Below are 21,226 nucleotides of genomic sequence, written 5' to 3'. Positions count from 1 at the left end.
CAAAACCAACTAAACAGCAAAATCAGGAAAAAGGATCAAGACCAATGGGCGATAAAACAGACAAGGAGATCAAGCGAAACTGCAAAAATCAACCGAATCGATAAAAAAGCCCAAAAAACAGGAAAACTACGAGGCTCCCAACGGAACCAAAATACCAACAAGACAACATAAAATCATAGATATGGCCAAAGAAAAAGATGACCTGTTGAGACATGACAAGTAAACAGATATGGGTATAATCTCTCTCCGCCACTCGGAGTCGCGAACAAAGTAACCGGGGAGAAAGACACAGACCCAACAAGAAAGGCTATACACGGAACGCTGACAAAAAGAAGACATCAGAAAGTAAAGCACATCAGACTTGTCATTGCAGGTCATCAGAATCGTACAATCATATCGCCATAACAAACACATCATCATGGGGTTCGTGCCCGACCATTTTGCCCAAGCACACAAACATAAAAAGAAAATCGAGACAGCAGTTGCGAATGGAATCACATACAAAAATTCCTCCCATTTTAGCGAGCCTCTTGGGCAACAGGCAACTCTAGACCTCATGACAAAGTCCAGCATGTTCCCCAAGTCGCCCAAGAGGGTCTCGCTTTAGGTAATCACCATTGTTTTTTTGTTGCACAAGCACCCGGTCCCGAAGAAGAAAGAAAGAAAGAAAGAAAGAAAGAAAAAAAACCCCCGCAACATACCCGAGGCAATCGAAACTTTTGGCAAACAAACAAGGCCAGCCACAAACGGCTATGCAGACACAAAATGGAATCACAACAAAAATATACCTAACCATGAAAAACAGAAACACACAAAAAAAAGGTCAACATCTAACAGGGCGGATAACAAGGTCAGTGGTAGCGAGTAGTCCCGTAGGCTGACTGGCTGTCTCGACGACTAGATCGTTCAGACCGCCCACCATCCCGGGGACGCCGCACCACATCTTCAAGTTCCCGACGGCTGGAGCCGCCTGCGTAATCAGAGCTGGTACCGTTCACATGCTGCTTGGGTGGCCGTGGGCCGCCGATGTTCAACCGAACGGCCCCGGTATCCCCGGCACGAATGTTAATAGATTTTCCTGCAACTGCTTCAGATGTAAATCCAATTTGGAATCCGTTCAACGTGAGGGTCATGTTCTTGTCTTCCTCCTTCCGTGAGGGTGTGGCACTGCCGCGGCTCGACCGACTATTCTGGCTGCCGCTCTCGCTCCCGTTGCCGTTGCGGTGAGACGCTTTGGCAGGGAGCAAGGCCTCTGTGGAGAGAGGCAGCGCAGCTGTTGAGGTTCGGCCGGATCGGGCTGCTTGGTAGTTCTCAGCTTCGCGCTCACGGTCTTCGAGGTCGCCGCCGGCGCTGGATGGTTCTTCGTAGTAGTACTCGGTTGGCCTCCGCCGCCGAGAGCTCGCCACGGCCACCTGAGCAGACCGTCGATCATCCTGGTAGGATGTTGATCGTCGGTGATCTCGTAGGCTATGGGTTCTCTCTGGCAACGGGGCGTCCCTTGACATTCGACGATGGGAGCGATCCTGAATCACTGGCAAGGCAGCTGCAAGTTCCGGCATTTCCATGCGGTCTATATCTCGGTCTATGTCTCTACCTCCTCTGTCCATGCCTCTGGATGGGCGACGTTGAGAGGGGACCATACCGGCAGAGGGATGCATTTTCCGTGGTGGCTCTGACCGCTCTGGTCGCTTAGCCTGGTGGATTTGCGGCCTGGGCTTGGGCTTTGCTCCTGGGGGTGGCATCCGATAGTAGTCTTCATCCTGTTCCTGGTGTCTTGTAGGAGGACGTTCACGGACTTCACGGATTTCCCGGGAGGAATAGTGTTCCATAGGCTCTTCATCATACCATGGTGCATACGACCCAGAGTCCATGGGTGGGGGGTTGGGGGCAGTATAGATAGATGAGGACCGACGGCGTGATGGCTCCCGGGACCGAGACCGCTCTCGTGGATACTCCGATGGGGGATAGTCCGAGGCTGATGGGGCGTAGTAGGAGCTTTGTCCGTATGGAGATGACGAGTATTGGTGCATGTACGCTGAACTGGCTGGTGGAGGGCCATGATCGTATCCGTGCTGGGGGTACATTGGAGACGGCATTCCTGAACTCATTCCATGTGGCATACCGTGGAAACTCATGGGCCGTCCGTCTGGGTGGTAGGTGTGATATGAATTGGAGCGACTGGGTCGGCCAGGGTGACTGACGTGAATGTTCTCTATGACGGCCGGATATCGACCGTTGTGCGGGGAGGATGAGTATTCTGGGACTGGTGGACGTGGCTGGTAGTAGGAATATTCGCTTTGTCGATGCCCAACCGGGGCTGATTGATGGTATTGAGTACCGTAATCGTAGTAAACATCGTGGTGATATTGGCGGGCATGGGAGGATTCTCGACGGGACTTGGACGACGACCGGGGCACGTGAGTGTGATGGGCAGCGCCCGGATAGGCACCAACCATCTTCTCTTCGCGCGAGGGTCGTGTTCGTTCTTTGTCCTTGCGTTCTCTGGTTGAACTTTTCCTTGCGAGGTCGTTACGCTTGGGGGCGTCCAGCTTATGAGGGATCGGAGGACTTTTTCCGCCCGACGGCCCAGATTGGGTGCTATTAACCGTAGCGGCGGTGCGACTAGAATAACCTGAGTCACTGGCGGCGTCGATCAGCGGCTCCTGGAATCTTTCCAACCTGGAGGATATTTTGGCAGCTGTATTGGCAGCAATATTGGCAGAAAGCCTAGTGTCGGGTAGGATGGCGTGGTGTTCTTCGTCGTAATCTTCGACGCAGGCAGGCCGGGGGCCCTTACTGGCCATTATGTGGGCTGCAAGGCAATCGGGTGTCTGAAAAAAATTTAAAAAAACAGGGTTGGTCCCGTTTCCGACAAGGGCGACGTGGGTGGCTCCCACAGGGCTCCAGAGATATTCGACTTACAGCAAGCCACTGCTCCCCTTTCACGATGAGTCAGAATGGATATTATTCTTCCCCTCAACCCCGTAGATCTGACAAAATGGGCTTCCTTTTTTTTTTCTTTCTCTTCTCCCCAGTGCCCAACCCAAGCGGGCCACTCAAACAAGTAAGCGGACCTGCCGATCGCAGCGGGCGATGGCAGGCGACGGGCGATAGGTTCTGTCAAGCGGAGAGAGCGAGATGGTACTTTTCAGATCGCAATGTCTCCATCGAAGTGGGATGTTAGGCTAAGAGTCGGGCGGAAGCGTTGGGTCAAAGAAAGAGAGAAGAAAATAGAAAATGACCTCTCTGGCAGACGATGAGTGGTGGAGCGTACTGCAGCTGCAGAGGTTGGGTTGAGAATTTAGGATCCTCTGCCTGACGGTCTTAGAACCCAGTGGGGGGAGTGGAGTCGATGGGCAGCGATAAAAAAAAACGAAGTGAGGGGTGATCTTGATTGATATCTAAAGGGAAGAGAGAGAGACAGAGAGAGATCTAGAAAAAAAAAAGAGGAGAGGAGTATATGTTGTAGAATAAAAGGAAAGAGAAAAGAGAAAGGAAGAGTAAACACCCGAAGGAACAGGGCACAGGGTTAAGAAAAAAAAAAAAAAAAACGGAAAAGAAGGAAAAGAAAAATCCCAAAAAAGTTTCACGAAGAGGCTCTCGGTACCCAACACAAAAGGGAAAAAAAGAGAAGAAAGTGGGGGACAGCGTCATCAATATTTTTTTATCTATATATCTATATGTCTTTTTATCTATTTAGTTCGAATACCAGAGTTTTATCATATATATATTATTGTATTCCATACTCCGTATAGTATTTAGTATAATATAGTTCATTCGACTACTTCAATGTTCCAGTGTTGTTCCAGTGTTGTATGTATTGTTTTAGGTATGTATTTATTTACTTTTAAGCTCGGGACCCGCTGGAGGGGAAATCCTTGGTTTGACTCCTAGGTATCCATGGTTGTTGGCCTTGACTTTTTTTTACTCTTATCTTTATTTACTTATTTACTTCTTTTTTTACTTCCTTCCCTTATTATTCCCTTTGGATTTCCCGTGTGTGAATGGATTTTGCTAAATATGGAGATTGTACATTCCTATTTCTCCCTAAACTGCATCCCACCCATAACGCCCAACCGGCTTTGCGGCCCAATGATCGCCTCCGCCGTAAAGGGTCTTCCCTGTCAATTAAAAAGGAACAGGTTCCTCTGGCTAAAAATCGGTTATCGCTCGGTTGCCGGGAAACTCGGTTTATCCTTCGCTCCGATCGTTTGATCATTTCATTTCCATTTTCGTGGTCAACATAGGGCCTCAAAAACAATGACAATGTATCCAATACACGGGAAAAAGTCGGTGGGGATGACACCCTGCAATCTAGGCTGCAACTCAGAATTGCTAAGGTAACTCCTACCACACCTGCTACTCACTCATAGTATGTACGATGTAGGCAGATGCCTGTGTGTGTGTGTGTGTGTGTGTGTGTCGACCACCAAGCCTGGCAGAATCGCCACTGTGGAGCGAGTCAGGTTTACTTTTACCATAGAAAAAACCGATGTCAAACGGCACTAGACGTAGAAAAGGGACTGAGCACTGCATGGCATTCGTCGTCAGAGCCCCCCCCTCGTCCATGTGGCAGGATATCTTTGGACGTTGTCTCTTCTCCGCCTGCATACTTTTTCATTCGTGACTCACACTGGTGGGAAACCTGTGACGATCTTGGAATGTGCCATCGGTTCAAGGTCAACATGTACTTGTACAAGTTTTGAAGTACTCCATACAAGGAACCCTATATCGTACTAGTGAGGAACTAAATGGCCGAAACCTTCTCTCGGCAAGCAGAACTGGCTAGATCGGTATGACATGCAGCACGGACGGTCTATCATTGCCATTGTGGATTCCTTCACATCCCTTGCGTCCTTAGATGAAGTTCGTGCAATTCTCACTCCGCACGTGTGGGAATGACAACATTAGAACTAGAAATGACCCAACACAATCTATACAACGTAGCCGATAACATCCTAAATGCTATGGACCCTGGCTGTGTATTCCGAGCTGATCAAAATGTTATATCGGACCGGAGTGGATATCTTCAGGTCGAGGGGCTGAAAGATCTGAAAGATCGAATCAGGAAAAGGGCTCCGCTCCAAATATAACTAAGGATCTCCATGCGGCTCCAGTATTGTCTTTCCACTTCCCTCTACAGTGACACCTTTGATGGGGACAATTTTAGACCTTCGCATCGGCCCCGGGAGTACTAGGAAAATGCTGTGCGCACCGGGAAATGTCTGAATTTGGATCGCATGGCAAAACAGTCAATAAGCTTTCCTCGCATATCAAATTTGTAGTGCGATCACGTTGACATCTGTTGCCAGTGATTTATTAATTTATCTCGGGGAGCGACAAAGAGGTCAAGGGAACCACCCCCTTGCTTCGTTTTGCGAGATGGCATCAGCTCCTCGAGGTCGACGTCTTCACCGCTCTTTCATAATTACAGATAAACGGCGTTCCGACGATGGGTATGAGGGAAATGAGTTCAGCTCTATTCCTTTCTCGGTTCTAAGGGCTTCCACCAGGGTCTTAAGTGGAGGAAGAGAACATTCGGAAACATGATCGAAGGTTCGTGTACATCGTACATCGGTATACATGACTTGCATGTTGATCGCATTGCCCCATTTTTATTTCTAGATGACATGATTCGTTAGTTCCAGATAGCCTTTTTTTCATGACGGCGATGTATACCCTGGGAAGGGCTTCGATACGCGATGGGCAATTAGGATTGTCTGATGTCGTACGAAAGACAACATTCATGTAAGTCAAGTGTTCCCATAGCTATACTTCAAGACCAGCGTGCTACTAATGTTCCACGGAATCTACAGCAGCTTGCTCGATTGGGGATTGTGGCGTCTCTTCAGGGTAATGGGGCAGAGGCGGCTGCCCTTTCGGATTAAGCTCCCCGAACCTCGGCCAGGTGAAAGCAAGTGTGATTTTTTTTCAAAACGAAAAATTTTGTATCAATCATGTCTAACTAACTTGTTAAATATCCACAAAGATAAATCTAATGCAACACTCCAGTCCGTACCAATATTTCGAACCGATAGCCCAATGACACCGGGGGTATCCTTAAGGCAGGTCTAGGTCCTCGGCCTCCTAATTCCTGCGCAGATACAGAGCAATCCATCCAAGGACTCGATATCCCGCAATGATGCCCAGAAGAATTCCAACCCATTTCCCCGTCTGACCAGTGGAATACCCATACGATTCTAGCACTCCGGTGCCCCGAATGAGACATTGATCCTCCAGGTCAGTAGACCACATGCACCGGCAATCGGAACCACACGAGTAATTCCTTTCGGAAAACTCATTGACCATCATACCCTGAAAGACATAAGCCTATAACAAATGCCAAACCAGTTAGTGATCACTCTGACAAGAAATTAAACATCTGATAGCAGTGCATCGGCATACCTGGTAATCGATGTAGTGGAACACATATTTCCAAAACGGATTGAGAATCTTCTGCGTGACCATAAACCCTCCGACACTCATCCAAAGGCCATTTGCAAAGGCGACAAGCGCCAAGGAGATTACAAAATTCGGGAATATGGATGTCACGAGGACCACGAGGGATTCGGCCGCTACAAGGTCGAGGAATATCCACATCACCCAGGTGAAGAATGCTTCTGCCGTTGGTTGGAAATTAGACAGCCAGTATGAGACGATGGAGAAGAGGATGGATATCAAAACTGGACATGTTAGAGAGTAGGCATGTGGCAGGAAGTGATGAGTACATACACAGGTAGGGAAGCCCAATGAGAAAGTTTGAGACCATGAATGGTGTTACACCATATAGTCCGTTGGCTCGCTCTTTGGTGAAAGTTGCCCGGTCTTCCAGGAACGCGGGGACGTATGCCACCGCCATGAAAGACATGAACGCGGAGCCAAAGAACTATATCCCATGTCAGTATTGGTATGCTTTTAATTTTACCTATGTGTAAGACTCACAATGGCATTGATGAACGGCTGTATGTAGTCCTGGGATGGATGGAGACGTAGCCACACTGTGCCCATCATGATAGCCAATCCTATGCCACATTAGTCCCAGTAACCTTTAAAAGAAGCATGGTGATTCTTACCAAGATACATCGCGATCCGGATTCCATAAGCAATGACATCGCGGTAAGATTTGACAAATGAGCGATGTAGCAGAGCTATAGTAATTGAAAACGCTCCCGGTCGAGTGTTTTCTTCCACGGAGTCTTTGTTGGCAAGCTTCTCTGCCGAGTGTACTCGCTCAGATACATCTCTTGTTAGTGATTTTGCCTCATTTGAGTTTGCCCAAGCAGTTTGAATGAGCTCGACTCGGTCCTCTCCCGAGTCCTTCGAGCTGGCAAAATCAGAACTAACAGTATCCAAGATAAATTCAGCAGGGTTTGTTTGCGCTGGGATTGGATGGCCAATGCCACTGAAGTAGCTATCCACAGCTGAGATTGGCCCAAAATAGCATGTTCTTCCTGCCGAGAGAAGCAGCAGCTTATCAAAGAGCTTAAACGTCGTGGTGGATGGTTGGTGGATACTCGCAATGATGAGAAGCTATCATGACTAATGTTAGCAACAACAAAAAACCCATCTGATATGAACGTACATTATTGGCCCGCGCAAGCTCCTTTGCATATGACATAACCTCAAAACTGGCAGTCGAGTCTAGACCGCTTGTGGGCTCATCCAAGAACAAAATCCTTGGATTCGTGATGAGCTGGCTGGCCACACTCACGCGTCGCTTTTGACCACCACTAATACCTTTCCGGATCGGGGTGCCAACCAACGTGTTTGCCTGGTTCTGGATACCGAATGCATCCAAAAGCGTCCGGATCCGGTCCATTCGTTGGCGTTTCGACACAGAGCTTGTAGATAGAAGTGGTAAGTATTAGAATGTATATGAGATTAGACGGCTGTTATTCCAACCCGACATACCTGGGCAACGACAGATCCGCCGCAAACTTCAATGTCTCCTGTACCGTCAACGACCCGATCAACACATCTTCCTGCTCGACGTACGAGGTCACCCGCTGGAAATTCCTCGAGTCCATTTGTGCATCATTCACGTAGTTCTCCCCGCGAACCTTTGCACCAGCTGACGCAGCACGCCGAGCAAGCACGTTGAGTAGTGTTGTCTTGCCGCAGCCTGATGGGCCCATTAGGGCAACGAGCTCCCCTGTATAACGCGCATCAATATGAAAATCTTGATATAGATCATGGACAAGGATAACAAACCATGCTGCACATCACCGCTGATATCATTGATCAGATCGCGGGATTTTTTTGTTTCCTGATCCTTGACGGTAACCGTTAATCCTTGCCACGAGAAATTCCGAACGGTCTCGTTCATCAAGAAGTGCCCGCTGTCATTTCGCTCCAGGTCCGGGGACCTGGGTGCGTTCAAGGATGAGGGATTGCCCATGCTGCAAGATAATGTAGAAGGTTTACAGCAGATACGAGAGAATTGGAATGCAAGCCACGTCCAGGTTCGCAGGCTCAGGTTTTATAATTTCAAACACGCCTATATTACATGTACCCAGACCCACGGACTTACAAATCCCTGTCTAGCGTCGAGACCCGTGGACAAAGGCCTTCTTACGTGTCCGGGGTGGTCCCCGACTAAGGCTGAATATAGGGCTCATCTTTGAGACTTGAGCCCGAGCTGACATAAGATATCTGATGGTCCCCGATTCCCCGAGAGACGCCGTCCTTTACTGGATAACGGGCCGGGAGAAAAGTCATAAGCGTAGATAAAATTCCCCAGATAAAGATTCCACAAACAATAGTGCTTCTGGCATGTGGGGTGCAGCGTAAGGGTTGTAAGATATGTGGACGGGGTCCAAACACCGATCCCCGTCGGGGATCGGCCACTATTCTTTTTCTTAACAATTCCGGCGTTAAAAAAAGCAAATAAAAGAAAAGAAAAGAAAAGAAAAGAAAACATTAAAGGGGAGATCTAAGAAATATTTCGTTAAAAGAAGAAGCAGAATGCCATTTTTATTCGTCCCGCTCTTGGCGCCCAATGCAACTAAATTAAAATCAATGTATACCAAAGACACCAGTCTTTGAGGAATACCGAGTGAAAATACCACACAGAAAAGTAAGCAAAATCGAGCGTATAAGCCAGATTTACATACTAGATTGGATGAGTCAGCGATCGCTTTTTCAACAAGAGTGGGAAAGACTAACCGCTGAACAGGGCTGAGACCAAGAACGCGCATGCCGTTGTTCAGAACTTGGCGGGCCGAGGCATACAATGCCATACGCGCCTGCTTGACATCGGGCTCGCTACCGATCACCTTAAGAACATCGTAGCTAGAGCTCAACATGTGTGTCATACGGAACAGATAGCTGAGAACAGTGATGGGCTCAAGAGTCTTGGCAGTCTGCAGGAGTACGTCGGGCCATTGGGCCAGGAGGCGGACCAGGTCGACAGCGTGCTGCTCGGTCAAAAGATCGAAGTTGGCGTTGACCAACTCGTCAACGTCCAACTCGGACTTGCGGGTCATCGAGCACAGACGAGCGTGAGCGTACTGCAGGTATGGGCCGGTGTCACCCTCGAAGGATGTCATGGCATCCAGGTTGAAGTCATAGCCGTTAATGCTACAAAGGAACATACAGTTAGTAAACTAATAGACGGAAGTAGGAGGGGGAAACACTCTGTACATACCGCTTGCCAGTCATGTCTTGCACCATAACGGAGGTGATACCCAGAATATCAGCAGTCTTTTCAGGATCCTCGACCTGTGAGTACTTGACTTCGTTCTTCTTCATGACCTCGTGCATCTTGTCACCAACATCGTGCAGGATGTCATCCAAGAACTTGACGGTACCCTTACGAGTACTCATACCACGGACCATACCGAAGTTGATGTGCTGGCAACGAGAGGCCAGGTCCTTGTGGCCCATAAGTTCAGTGACCTTGAAGAGCTGAGCCAGGTGGAGATCCTGCTGAGCGGCGACAACGTAGATCATCTTGTCAAAGTGGTACTCGTTATCACGCTCGGTGATGGCACCGATATCGCGGGTCAGGTAGAGAGGAGTGCCATCCTTGCGGACAATGATAGCCTTGCCCAGCTTCTTGGCACCGTGCTTGGTGAAGTCGACGATAACAGCACCCTCAGACTTCTCGGAGACACCGGCCTTCTCCATAAGCTTGTAGGCCTCGCTCATGCTCTCGGACTTGATCTGAGATTCACCGGAGTAAACATCGAAGTCAATGTTGAGACGAGCGTAGGTCTGCTTGTACTTCTCAATACTGAGGTCACGGAACTTGCGCCAGAGAGCAAGAGCCTCCGGGTCACCGTCCTCCATACTCTTGAAGTAGCGACGGGCCTTTTCGTCCTCACTCACGTCCACAAGCTTGGCAAGCTGTGCCTCGAGCTCAGCAACGTCCTCGTTCTTCTCGTTCTTCGCCTTGATCTGCTCCTTCAGCTCCTTGATAGGTCCATCCTGTTCGCTGACATTACGGTTGATCTTGACGTAGACATCGAACAGGTGGTTGATAGGGTCTTTGATAAGAGCTTCCTCACTGCCGAATTCCTTGAAGCCGTTGGCGAGCAGACCATACTGCTTACCCCAGTCACCCAGGTAGTTCATTTTGATGACGTCCCATCCCATAACAGTGTAGATATTGGCGAGGAAACCACCGATGATAGTACTGCGCAGATGACCAGCGTGGAAAGGCTTGGCAATGTTGGGCGACGAGAACTCGATGATGATCTTTTTCTGGCCCTTAGAGGGGTCGGAGGGGTCCTTCTGACCCTGGTTACCATTTGTTCCATAGGCGGCCTTCTCCTTTAGGATACGGCCAAGAACATTGCTGGTCAATGGCTGAGGCTTGCAGAAGAACTGGATGTGAGGACCAAGCTGGGTTGGAGGGTGAATAAGGTCGGAGGCGGGGAACTTGGAGACAAGATCCTTGGCAAGCTCCACGGGGTTTTGCTTAATCTGAAGAGAAGCGACCTAATCATATGCAACAAGATATTGTTAGTCCAGGGACTCATAGTCATGCAGAACATGCGAATTGCGCAAGGCACATGCCGCCACATACCGGCAATGAAAGGTCACCCTTGTCCAAAGTACTGGTCCAGGCAATGCGCGGGTAGATCTTCTGAGCATCGATACCAGAGGATTTGCTCAACTCCTCTGCGATGTGCTGGCGGTAGATATCGATCGGGTTCAGTGTTGGGAAGCAGCCAGCGAACTGAGACTTCTGTGCTGTGGATTGGAGCGACAGAGCCTCAACAGAGGCGGGAAGGGAAGCTGCGGACATGATTGGGAATCCTCGTGTACCGAATGCACGTATCAAAGTCGGAAAAGTCGAAGATTTAGAGGGGCAACGCAACGGAGAAAAAATGGCTGTGAGTCGCCGAGCCCCGCTTAGACAATGACCCATAAAGAGGGGGAAATCTCTCGGGGGATCTTTTTTTTTTTTTTTTGCCTTTTTCTTTTTCTTTTTCCCTTCCCTTTTTGACTCAAGAGGTCTGACTCAAAGAGGGCGGTGAGTCACGTGGCTATTCGGCTCTTATCAATTCTTGTGACGTCACTTTTAAACGTGATCCACTGAAACCCTACTTGAACTATAGGTCTCAACAGGAGAGTTAGATCACTTTGACATGTCGAGATCGGTTACTTGATCCCTGGTGACTCTCAGAAACCAAATACACAGTTTCAACGACAAACTTGAACTTCGACATGCAGACTATCACGCATCTTGGCGAATGATCCAGGACGATCCTAATACAATCGATTACTTGACATTGATCATGTCAATGCCTACGTCTTCAAAGCCTCTCGTTATTGAGAGGACAATTGTGATGAGCCAAAGTGGGAGGATTGTGTGGCTATACTCGACTTCTCTTGGTCTCGACACAAGCTGCAAGTCCAATCACTCTTCGGCGTAGTACAAATTTTCAATGCTGTTTGGAGACAGAGTTCTATGGCTCTTACAATTACGAATTACGAGAGAATATCCACAGACCTTTTGAATATGACTGTGAATATTATTGAAGTGCATTGAATAAATGTCTACTCTAGCAGTTTCATCTCATCTCATAGCAGCGTCTCTATATTTCTTTAGCAAGACAAAGATATAGAGAACTCAGCAAGTGTTTAGATTCTAGAACTAAAATGCAACACAAGACGTACGGCTTTAGTCTTGTAAAATGCCGGGAATTACACAGGCACTTTGGACTTGTCAGAAGTGCGTTAGGGGTGGCGGTACAGAGAGGGTAGGAACACATGGAGTGAAATGTACTGGCGTGAAATCACCTCCAATCCAGATTCTCACTCCTACCTTGCGGCGCGACAACCCCCCACCCATCAATTTCCGTTGTCAGTAGTAATCTATCTTCTTTCTTCCTTCCTTTTACCAACGAAGTACTTACATTCACAGGGATCTAGCAGCCCCGTACAGGGTACGACTCCATGGATTCCCACGAGTGGCTGTTGGCCACAAGCATCGATCCCAATCTGGATCCTCAGCTTGCCCAGTTGATGGAAATTCCGTTGCAAATCAAAGCCGAGCCCGATGAGGCCCAGACTGGCATCGCGACTGCTGTCCCCGATGTGTCTTCGTGGCCGCATGGTGATTGCTGGCAAAGCTCTCGTCCCATCGAGCCTACATTCTGGGCGTAAGTACTCACCCTAACGTGTCAAACACGTCCCAAACATGTGTACCTCATATGTGTACTCCTGGCTAACATAATATCAGTCCCAACGCCAAGCTTTGCGACTGCCCCGAGCACTCTGAAACCACTTGGCCAGCCGAGCATGCTATTCTTGTAAAGCTCTCGAGCGTTTGAGATTTCCAATTTATGCTTATTTGACTGACACATTTACCACTCAGTTCATCCCGGACTGTGCAAAGCGATGCCCTTACTGCCCGTGGAAGACTGACAAGTCGGCAAAGGTTGGAAACCCGGCCCCGATGGTGCGTCGACACATACGCCAGTATCACCTGGTGAGTACTACACACACTGAACACAACATACTTCATGTTAATTCAGCTTAAAAGAAACATGGCAACTACTATCCCGGCATTAGCGTTGAATCGCTACGTGTGTACGTCTATCGGCATTTCCTCCATTCGTGATTCCATGCTAACTCCGATACTACTAGCTCTTTGTATCGGGAATAGTGAGTCTATTCGCGCTTTCTGTTTCTATGGGCTTTACTGACTGTTTATCTTTGTAGCGTCAGTTACGAACTCACCCAAGGCGGTCGTCCTACACTCGAGAATACCGAGCAGGCATAGAAAGTATCATGTGAGAGGCGAAGATGGGATACCTGTACCTAGCCCACTCCTTTGTCGATTCTTTCTTATGTATCTAAACGCCACCAGCTCTGGCCTCCAGTGCCACTTCAGAAAGAAGAGCATGATGTCCAGAGATCACGGGGCTTAGTCGAATTGCAACAAAGCAAAGAAAGCAATGAACACCACAAATGGACTTCAAATCTTTGTCTCCTGATTCACATTCATCAAAGACATCAAAGTTTTGATAATGTGATTGAAACATAATGCCTTTGTTCTCACCAAAAGATGCAAGGTACTATGTCATCGCGGAATAATGTTTTATAGCCGGCTAGTCCCATGCATCTGTTGGGCTTCAATCCCCAGTATCCAGCTCAACGACAAAGCAACATTATCTCGCGACTAAAGACCTCGACGAAGTCACTCTCCGCCGGTGTCGCCATCTTCAAAATATCAGCCCTTGAGCATCTAATAGGCTTCGAGGGCTGATCGGTATGTCATATTACATTACCATCCACCATGGCCATGGTGTGGATGAGAGCATTTTGAACAAATGGGTCAATATCACCTTCAGTAAAAGGGATCTGTTTTACCTTCGCACCGACGGAGCGTTGATTTGCTTCATCATTGAACGTATCCGGGAGAGGAAATGCACCATTACTCTTGAGCCCAAGGATCGAAAATCTCGGTGGTGCATCTCGATACCAGCTTCCAGAGCGCATAAAAGCACAAGAGGAGTTCTCGACGACGCTTTACAACTGGCGGAGTGGTACAAGGTCCAGATCCTGAACGGGAATGCAAGTATCAACCGCGAACTGCTATTTGATCGGAATCCTTATCATGAAGGTAAAGAATGTTGTAGAGAGAATGTGTGCGATCGGATGCTGCACCCGGAGTGGTGGGCTAAAGATACTTCTGGAAATACTGGGGATGCTACTGAAGGTGCTGGTGAAGATACGGGTGAAGGTGCTGGTGGGGATACTAGTAAAGACTCCTAGTGTTTTGGCGAAATGAATACATATACAATCTCCATGTCCTTAGTTTTGCTTCGTAATTCCAGTGATCGTTCAACGTTTGAGAGCTTTAGGAGCCCCCTAGATATTATAAGTAGCTAAGAGTCATTTTCAATGTAGCTGTTGTAGCGGGCAGCATGATATTGCCCCCGCTAGAAGTTATACCTTGTTAATTCGTGGAATCCTTAAACCCGGTATCCAGGTGGGCTAATTGCTAATGAAAATTGCTAAAAATGTTGGCTTCACTTGAGAACAGGTCTAGAAGTTCATCGAAACTCCGTACCGAACCGCGTGTCCATTCAACCCCAGGAAGAGTAACTATAGTGTTATGCTAGGTGAAGCTGTTGGACCGACGTCGAGTGTACACATATAGCGGAAATAAGGGCGGATGGTATAGAGATAAAATTATACAGTCATTAACGTCGATTAGGAATGTAGTATTTATTGATACCGAAATGTAGGGGGTATCCCACGCGTTCGAGCCCGGGGGACATCTTTTAATCCCTTGTAGGCTCGGGTCTATTCACACGTCTAACGACACACTAACCCTAGGTTATACATCAAAACAGAAATGCTGCTTCGCGGCCAGGCAAAGCTATTTTATGCCAAATTCAAATGTATATAAGGCAGAGTCAAGTTCGAAAACACTAACTTTTCGTTGATTCGCAGCGAATCCCTTAGAAGCAGAAGACCTGGTCCTCCAGCTTGCTGACGGGGCGGGCCTTGGTGTATCCAAGAGCCTCGGTGGACTTCTTCATGGCGCTGATCATGGGAGGGGGACCACAGAGGAAGATCTTAACATCGGCAGCGGGGGCAGGCAGGCGCTCCTATAAGAAAGTTTAATTAATACCGAGGTAGCACAATCGAGCACAGCATGCAACTTACCTTAATCATATCGGGAGTCACGAAGCCGACACCGCCGGTCCAGCCCTCGGGAGGGTTGTTGAGAACGTAATAGACGCGGAATCCATCGTCCTCCTTCTCCAACTCCTCGAGCTGGTCCTTGAGCAAGATGTCCTCGGGGTTGACGTTGGCGAAGATCAGGTCAACCTTGGTGGTGTCATTACCACCGTTGCGGGGACGGTTGCGGATGATAGCCTTGATAACCTGCAGCATGGGGGTGATACCAGTGCCACCGGAGATCATACCAATGTGGCGGCACATGTTGGGGGTGTAGACCATGGCGCCCTTGGGACCGCGGACCTTCATGTTGTCGCCAACCTTCAGCTCGGTAAGATACTTGGAGATGTTACCCTGGGGGTAAGCCTTGACGAGCAGATCGAAGTATCCGGCCTCATTGTCGGAGGAGATAGGGGTGTAAGAGCGAACAACCTCCTTGGGCTGGCCGGGGATAGTAGCGGCGAGAGAGATGTGCTGACCGATGGGGAGGCCGAGGATATCGGTGGAACGGGGGAGGGCGAAACGGTAGATGGCGACATTGTGAGAGATCTCGTTCTTCTCCTTAAGGACGAAGTTTTGGAACTCAGTGGGGTTCAAGACCTTGCGAGGTTCTGCGATCAATAGGGTCAGTTCAGCCCTTCAGCTCCTTCACCATGCCGATATTTGAATATAAGGGAATTCACGCACTGTTGCTGAATACCAAGTAACCAGCCAAAATTCCAGCCACGGCGATTGCGTAGGCGATAAACTCGGGCTTAATGGCGTAAACACCCGCGATGAGCAGGGCCGAGGGCGCGAGGGCCGTGCCGATGGTGGCGAGACTTGGGGGAATCAGCCATTGCTATGAAAAGGTGAAGAATAGTAACTCACCTCATTATGACAAAGCTCGGAGACTGTATCAAAAAGAAAAAAAAGAAACAGTTACGATAAAAAGCAGAAGGGAAAAAGAGAAGACCTCGGGAGACAGGGAAGATAAAAAGAGATGAGGGGGGCTAAGTCCGCCCAACGGAATTTCCCACCTTTTGGGGTTACCGTTTCCCCGACTTTTCCATTTACTCCTTCTCGAACTTGGCTTATCGGGGTTATTGGACTTATTGGACATAGTGGGGTTATTGAATTATTATTGACGCTGCTTCTTATCCCTTCTTTTCAAATCCATCAAAATGCGCGAAGTACCAGAAGTTGCAGCAGTCCCAGCAGTCCCAGCCTTTAATCTAACGGAATTGGACCACAAGCTCCTGGCCATGACCGATGAGGAGTTCGTATGCCACGACTGGGAAGACTTAAAAAGTATTATCGGTAAGTGTACCCTTATCTCCAAATCTACCCTAGAAACACTTCCCCTCATACCATATTAGCGCGAAATGATCTCGGCGCACTCAAGCGGAAACCTTCCGATCTCCGCCGATACCTAGCCTGGACACAAGAAACCAAAAGCCAGTATGGCACCATCATGAATTATATTTGCCAGCAGCGATTAAAGTGGCATTTACCGGTAAACACTGCCAGCGGCACTGGCTCCGCGGTTATTCAGCAAAGCGGGACCTTCAAGAACCCGCGTCCCTTTGCCGATCCCGAGGACTACAAGATCCTCCGCAATGACTGGCCCTATGGCCTCACCCCCGGAATTTCACATCTGGTTGTGTGGCTGCGTACTCCCATCCCTGTACAATCTAGTGAGGGCCATTTGACCGAGGAATCTCGTGCAATGATCAACAGTTTTGTTCAAAAGACTTTCGTGGACCGGTTGGCTAAGGACCCTCAGAATTTCTCGGACCCTGGCTCCCATGTGCTGTGGTTTAAGAATTGGGTCGGTTTACAGAGCGTGAGGGCATTGGAGCATGTCCATATCTTGGTCCGTGATGTCCCTGAGGATATATTATTCGAATGGGCAAACGAGTGAGGTTCCTGGGATGGTTCCTGGGATTGTTGATAGACTTTCTTGCCCAAATTGGTCAAGTTTATATTCGCATCTGAAGCATTTCGTTTCCAAATTCTTACATTTGACATTTCATAGCGTCATGGATCAAAAAGGACAAATTAAAATAATTAGAAGAGTTCTCGAAAGCTTAAATAAAACTTTTGGTCGGCCCGCAATGAACACAAGTAGGAGTAGCACACTCGTAGACAACCAATTCTACCATGAAGGTCGTGGTTCGTGGTCACCTTGTGGTCTTTCCCCATACTCGATCTTTACCTGATCCGTGCGATGAATCTTGCCGGCGTCCTTCCCGAGTCGATCCGAATTCAATATGCTTTCCTGGCTACCGCTCCTTGTAATCTCAATATTCGTTGTCATGAGGATATCATCGTCGCGATTGTTGCTTGCCGATTTCTTCGTGGGCCTATCCGTGTAAGACCGCAATTTGCCGCTGTCGTATCGCCCGTGAGAACTCCAGGAGCGTTTGCCTCGGATCATTTCATACATCGGACCCAAGGTTGGGATGCAGGAAGCCATGATGACGATGTTCGACTCGATACTGAGAGATGGGAGTCATATATTAGTCTTATACTTGTGTATAAAGGTTGGAGAAAAGCAGGACTGAAAACATACCTCGTCCAGATAACAAGATCTGCTGTTGCGTCTATTTATGCCGTGTCAGCGGGAGATATCTCACTATATGTACGGGAAAAATAACTTACATGTCGAGTCTGCCGTGTTATATAAACCTGGTAGCTGTAGACACTTGACAATAGCCATTGCACAGGCCCTGTATGGACGATTAGCTACTTTCTCCGGACAATAATATCAATCAACTTACACGGCACCCAACCCCAGAGCCGCGCACAGGGCCATTTTTTTCTTAAGCGACATTTGAAGTCGGAGCAATACCACAGTCGGATAAATCGCAAGATATAGATCGACTATCGCAGACAGAACTGAAAAAGGGTTAGTGGTACGTTTGCGAGAGACATCCAACCCACCAACATACCTCCAGTGAAGATTGCATAGCCCACCAGGATCGTGGTCGAACGACATGTCGCCCCTTCACTTATGAGATGAATCTTCCATAAAGCCTGGGGAGGATCACACATGGTAAAGAGAACAATGATGCAGATGGTCGATGCCGCGAACACGAAGCCTGTCAATATCCACAACCATATTCGGTGGAACCTGCTGGGATTCATGATGCGATTCAGGAGAGCAGCGATTGCGAGTTTCGGGGTGGTGAAAGACATGATTCCTAATGCGAAATTTGCGTAATTAAGGACTAGAATGCGTTCAACCAAGTCCATGCCACCTTTTTCCATTAACACAGAGGTATGGCTCCCGTATCCCATAACGACAACCACCGTGGTGAGAATTGTATAACTGGTGACCATAGCCTATTATAGAATCGGTATCTCGTGTGGATCATAGTCAATTGGAAGGTACGTACCATTGCTGCCACGATAATATAGTCATCGAGTCCAATGTTCTTCAACATCCGGGCTCGGATATAAAGTCGCAGGGATACCATCACTGCACTCACACTGTAGAAGGCCCAGAACACCCCTAGAATGCGCGGGCCCTTTTTCTGGTGTATGTATTCGGCGTCCATGGTTGCCATGATGCCGAGAGCAGTGGCTGCTCTGTTGCATATAATAGACTCGCGACAATATTCTCTATCTTCTGCGGCATCCAGAGGACTGAAAACTGCAGAACAGGTGGAGAATCATCATGAAACCTCAAAAGCCGTCAATAAATTATTTCTTAAAAAAATATACTAAAAAAAACACGTATGTACGTATGTACATACTATTATTACAGTACACGCCGAAGGTGATACAGTAGTTGGGGGGCTAACTTCAGTAGCCTGGCAGGGATCATGTTTAGGTGCGTCGACCAATTCCTTCAATAAGAAAGTACCGATCTTATCTCCTAAGATCGAGAGCGGCTTAACAACAAATATTACCTCACTTTTGGCTACTAGAGACTAGAGCGTTGGTGCGTTTCCGCTATACCCCGAATTTGTATGGAATCCATGGATGCCCTCATTTATATGTACAAAATATAGTACATATCAATCTAAAAGGCCCCAGTCTTGCCAAGTAGAACTCGCGTAATATCTTAGCTTTAGTCGAATTCCTAGGAACTAGTCAATGCGTAAGAATCCTTCGTGGGGCCGATTGTCTGGCACTATGTGGAGCTATCAAAGGCTCCAGAATTAACTCGGTTAGACACAATGGCTCTATGTACTTCGTATTTAATATAAACTTGCCGATTTACCCCGAAAATACCTTATTAAGTAATTAGATAGCCAATTGATATCCCTGTCACTTGGGAATAAATTACAACACTAAACGTGCAGGGATTGTAGTCCTCAGGGGTTTGGGAAATTTGGTGTTGCGTGTTGACACCTGGAATCTAATGTAGCACGAGTCCCTGTCATCGTGGGGATATTCTTTTTAATTTCACCTGTCCCCTGTCCCCTGTCCCCTGTTCTCCTGCATATGCATTGCAGCAAGCACAGTCGATCATGACGTCCTCCAATAGTAATGGAGATTTGAATGGCTCGGTCAATGGCAATGCCACAAATGTAGAGGGTCTTGCTCTCACCTCAAACCTGCCAGATATAGTGCCTGCTCTCCTTCAAACGGTTGCGGGTCATGGCAAAGATCTCCTCGCCCAGGATCCCGAAGCACGGCTTAAGCTACTAGAAGCGGCCCGATCATTGACCTATGCATTGGAAACTCCCCGAGAGGCCATTATTCGACACTGTTGGTCTGAGGTGTGTTATCACATATTATTCCGTGCTTCCGAAAACCAGTTAGGATTATTTGGACTGACAGATGTTGCTTTTTTTTTTTAGTCTACGAGTTACGCAGCCCTGGAGACCGCCGTTGATATAAACCTCTTCTCTGCTCTCGGCACAGATGACAAACCGAAGACTGTCGCAGAGCTTGCTAAGGCAACCAGCGTGGATCCAATCCTGCTCGGTCAGTAATATATTTACACACCACCAAGTACCAATATCTGACAAATTCGTGTAGGGCGATTGATGAAGCATCTCGCTGCAATGGGAACGATAACCGAGACCGGCTACAATGAGTACAGTCCCACTGGGTTCTCAAAGGTTCTCACAGTTGAGAGATATAGCGACGCATTCCCGCTCATGTAGGTTGATAATTGGTACTCCATACCCCGAATCACGACTAACAAGATTAGGACCCATCGCTTCACCAAAGGCATTATGGCTCTCCCAGCCTTCCTCAAGAAGAACAACTACCAAAACCCCACAAGTCCCACTGATACAGCATTCCAGATGGGTTATGACACAGACATGGGGTTCTTCGGACACGTGCAACAAGAACCGCTCACCGCAAAGCAGTTTAACAACCACATGTCAGTCTACGCACAAGGCCGAGTCCGCTGGATGGATCCCGGTTTCTACCCGGTCCAAGAGCAGCTTATAGATGGGATCACCATCGGCGAGGACGATGTCCTGCTCGTTGATATCGGAGGTAGCTTCGGTCATGATCTGTCTGATTTCCGTCGGAAATGGCCTGGCGCCCCCGGTCGTCTGGTGCTGCAGGATCTTCCTGAGGTGGTGGTTTCGGTTAAGGATTTGCATCCCTCTATTGATGTTACTGGTCATGATTTCTTTACCGAACAACCAGTCAAAGGTACGGAAATAGAAGAGTCCCCTATTTCCTTGTGGATTGCAATTTGATTGTCAGTTGCTGGAATATACTAACATTCTATCTGTACAGGAGCCCGCGCGTACTATATGCATTCTGTTCTCCACGACTGGCCCGATGACCTTTGTCGCAAGATTCTCGCTAACACTGTGGCTGCTATGAAGCCCGGCTATAGTAAGTTATTGGTGAATGAAAATGTCATTCCAGACACGGGGGCCTACTGGGAAACAACAAGTTTGGATTTGATCATGATGGAAATTGGATCTGGTGAGCGTACGGAACGACAATGGCATGCATTGCTGGAGTCTGCTGGACTGAAGATTGTCAAGATTTGGACTGCCCAGAGGGGTGTGGAGAGTTTGATTGAATGTGAGCTAGCTTGAACTACAAAAACATGTTGTACAAGTTGCCCAAGCAAATTATACAGTGTTGACAAAATGCCGCTCTGTCAAATATATAT

At 48.1% G+C, this 21,226-nt stretch overlaps 10 protein-coding genes across 10 annotated transcripts; 5 read left to right on the top strand and 5 right to left on the bottom strand.

Moving 5' to 3' along the window:
- Positions 1-418: 418 nt before the first annotated feature.
- N7487_005436 (uncharacterized protein) lies at positions 419-607 on the top strand (the record flags this gene model as incomplete). The annotated part of the gene is made up of 1 exon (XM_056873183.1): positions 419-607. One exon carries the CDS (start codon positions 419-421, stop codon positions 605-607), a length of 189 nt encoding a protein of 62 aa, XP_056730903.1.
- A 244-nt stretch (positions 608-851) lies between these two features.
- N7487_005435 (uncharacterized protein) lies at positions 852-2,804 on the bottom strand (the record flags this gene model as incomplete). The annotated part of the gene is made up of 1 exon (XM_056873182.1): positions 852-2,804. The coding sequence occupies one exon, from the start codon at positions 2,802-2,804 to the stop codon at positions 852-854; it is 1,953 nt and encodes a 650-aa protein (XP_056730902.1).
- A 3,283-nt stretch (positions 2,805-6,087) lies between these two features.
- N7487_005434 (putative ABC transporter) lies at positions 6,088-8,398 on the bottom strand (the record flags this gene model as incomplete). Its single annotated transcript, XM_056873181.1, has 8 exons — positions 6,088-6,330; positions 6,406-6,683; positions 6,733-6,886; positions 6,943-7,022; positions 7,074-7,530; positions 7,583-7,841; positions 7,912-8,152; positions 8,212-8,398. 8 exons carry the CDS (start codon positions 8,396-8,398, stop codon positions 6,088-6,090), a joined length of 1,899 nt encoding a protein of 632 aa, XP_056730901.1.
- Positions 8,399-9,105: 707 nt separating this feature from the next.
- On the bottom strand, positions 9,106-11,251 carry N7487_005433 (arginine--tRNA ligase; the record flags this gene model as incomplete). Its single annotated transcript, XM_056873180.1, has 4 exons — positions 9,106-9,112; positions 9,166-9,579; positions 9,647-10,941; positions 11,030-11,251. The coding sequence occupies 4 exons, from the start codon at positions 11,249-11,251 to the stop codon at positions 9,106-9,108; spliced, it is 1,938 nt and encodes a 645-aa protein (XP_056730900.1).
- Positions 11,252-12,405: 1,154 nt separating this feature from the next.
- N7487_005432 (uncharacterized protein) lies at positions 12,406-13,234 on the top strand (the record flags this gene model as incomplete). The annotated part of the gene is made up of 5 exons (XM_056873179.1): positions 12,406-12,611; positions 12,692-12,761; positions 12,827-12,940; positions 12,995-13,068; positions 13,174-13,234. 5 exons carry the CDS (start codon positions 12,406-12,408, stop codon positions 13,232-13,234), a joined length of 525 nt encoding a protein of 174 aa, XP_056730899.1.
- Positions 13,235-13,725: 491 nt separating this feature from the next.
- N7487_005431 (uncharacterized protein) lies at positions 13,726-14,229 on the top strand (the record flags this gene model as incomplete). Its single annotated transcript, XM_056873178.1, has 1 exon — positions 13,726-14,229. The coding sequence occupies one exon, from the start codon at positions 13,726-13,728 to the stop codon at positions 14,227-14,229; it is 504 nt and encodes a 167-aa protein (XP_056730898.1).
- Positions 14,230-14,921: 692 nt separating this feature from the next.
- Positions 14,922-16,019, bottom strand: N7487_005430 (cytochrome b5 reductase family protein; the record flags this gene model as incomplete). The annotated part of the gene is made up of 4 exons (XM_056873177.1): positions 14,922-15,071; positions 15,130-15,755; positions 15,832-15,965; positions 16,015-16,019. The coding sequence occupies 4 exons, from the start codon at positions 16,017-16,019 to the stop codon at positions 14,922-14,924; spliced, it is 915 nt and encodes a 304-aa protein (XP_056730897.1).
- A 288-nt stretch (positions 16,020-16,307) lies between these two features.
- N7487_005429 (GIG1 family protein) lies at positions 16,308-17,047 on the top strand (the record flags this gene model as incomplete). The annotated part of the gene is made up of 2 exons (XM_056873176.1): positions 16,308-16,443; positions 16,503-17,047. 2 exons carry the CDS (start codon positions 16,308-16,310, stop codon positions 17,045-17,047), a joined length of 681 nt encoding a protein of 226 aa, XP_056730896.1.
- A 234-nt stretch (positions 17,048-17,281) lies between these two features.
- N7487_005428 (uncharacterized protein) lies at positions 17,282-18,716 on the bottom strand (the record flags this gene model as incomplete). Its single annotated transcript, XM_056873175.1, has 6 exons — positions 17,282-17,624; positions 17,699-17,729; positions 17,788-17,855; positions 17,907-18,024; positions 18,078-18,471; positions 18,525-18,716. Coding segments are annotated over 6 exons (1,146 nt in total), but the record flags the coding sequence as incomplete, so codon positions are not given.
- An 888-nt stretch (positions 18,717-19,604) lies between these two features.
- On the top strand, positions 19,605-21,149 carry N7487_005427 (uncharacterized protein; the record flags this gene model as incomplete). Its single annotated transcript, XM_056873174.1, has 5 exons — positions 19,605-19,856; positions 19,938-20,064; positions 20,119-20,242; positions 20,294-20,751; positions 20,839-21,149. The coding sequence occupies 5 exons, from the start codon at positions 19,605-19,607 to the stop codon at positions 21,147-21,149; spliced, it is 1,272 nt and encodes a 423-aa protein (XP_056730894.1).
- Between the last annotated feature and the right edge of the window lie 77 nt (positions 21,150-21,226).

The sequence above is a fragment of the Penicillium crustosum genome, assembly GCF_028827405.1.
Source record: "Penicillium crustosum strain IBT 35664 chromosome Unknown utg000002l_segment0_segment0, whole genome shotgun sequence".
Classification (NCBI taxonomy): Eukaryota; Fungi; Ascomycota; class Eurotiomycetes; order Eurotiales; family Aspergillaceae; genus Penicillium; species Penicillium crustosum.
The sequence above is the reverse complement of the archived record's forward strand: the minus strand, read 5'-3'. Positions and strand labels throughout refer to the sequence as shown.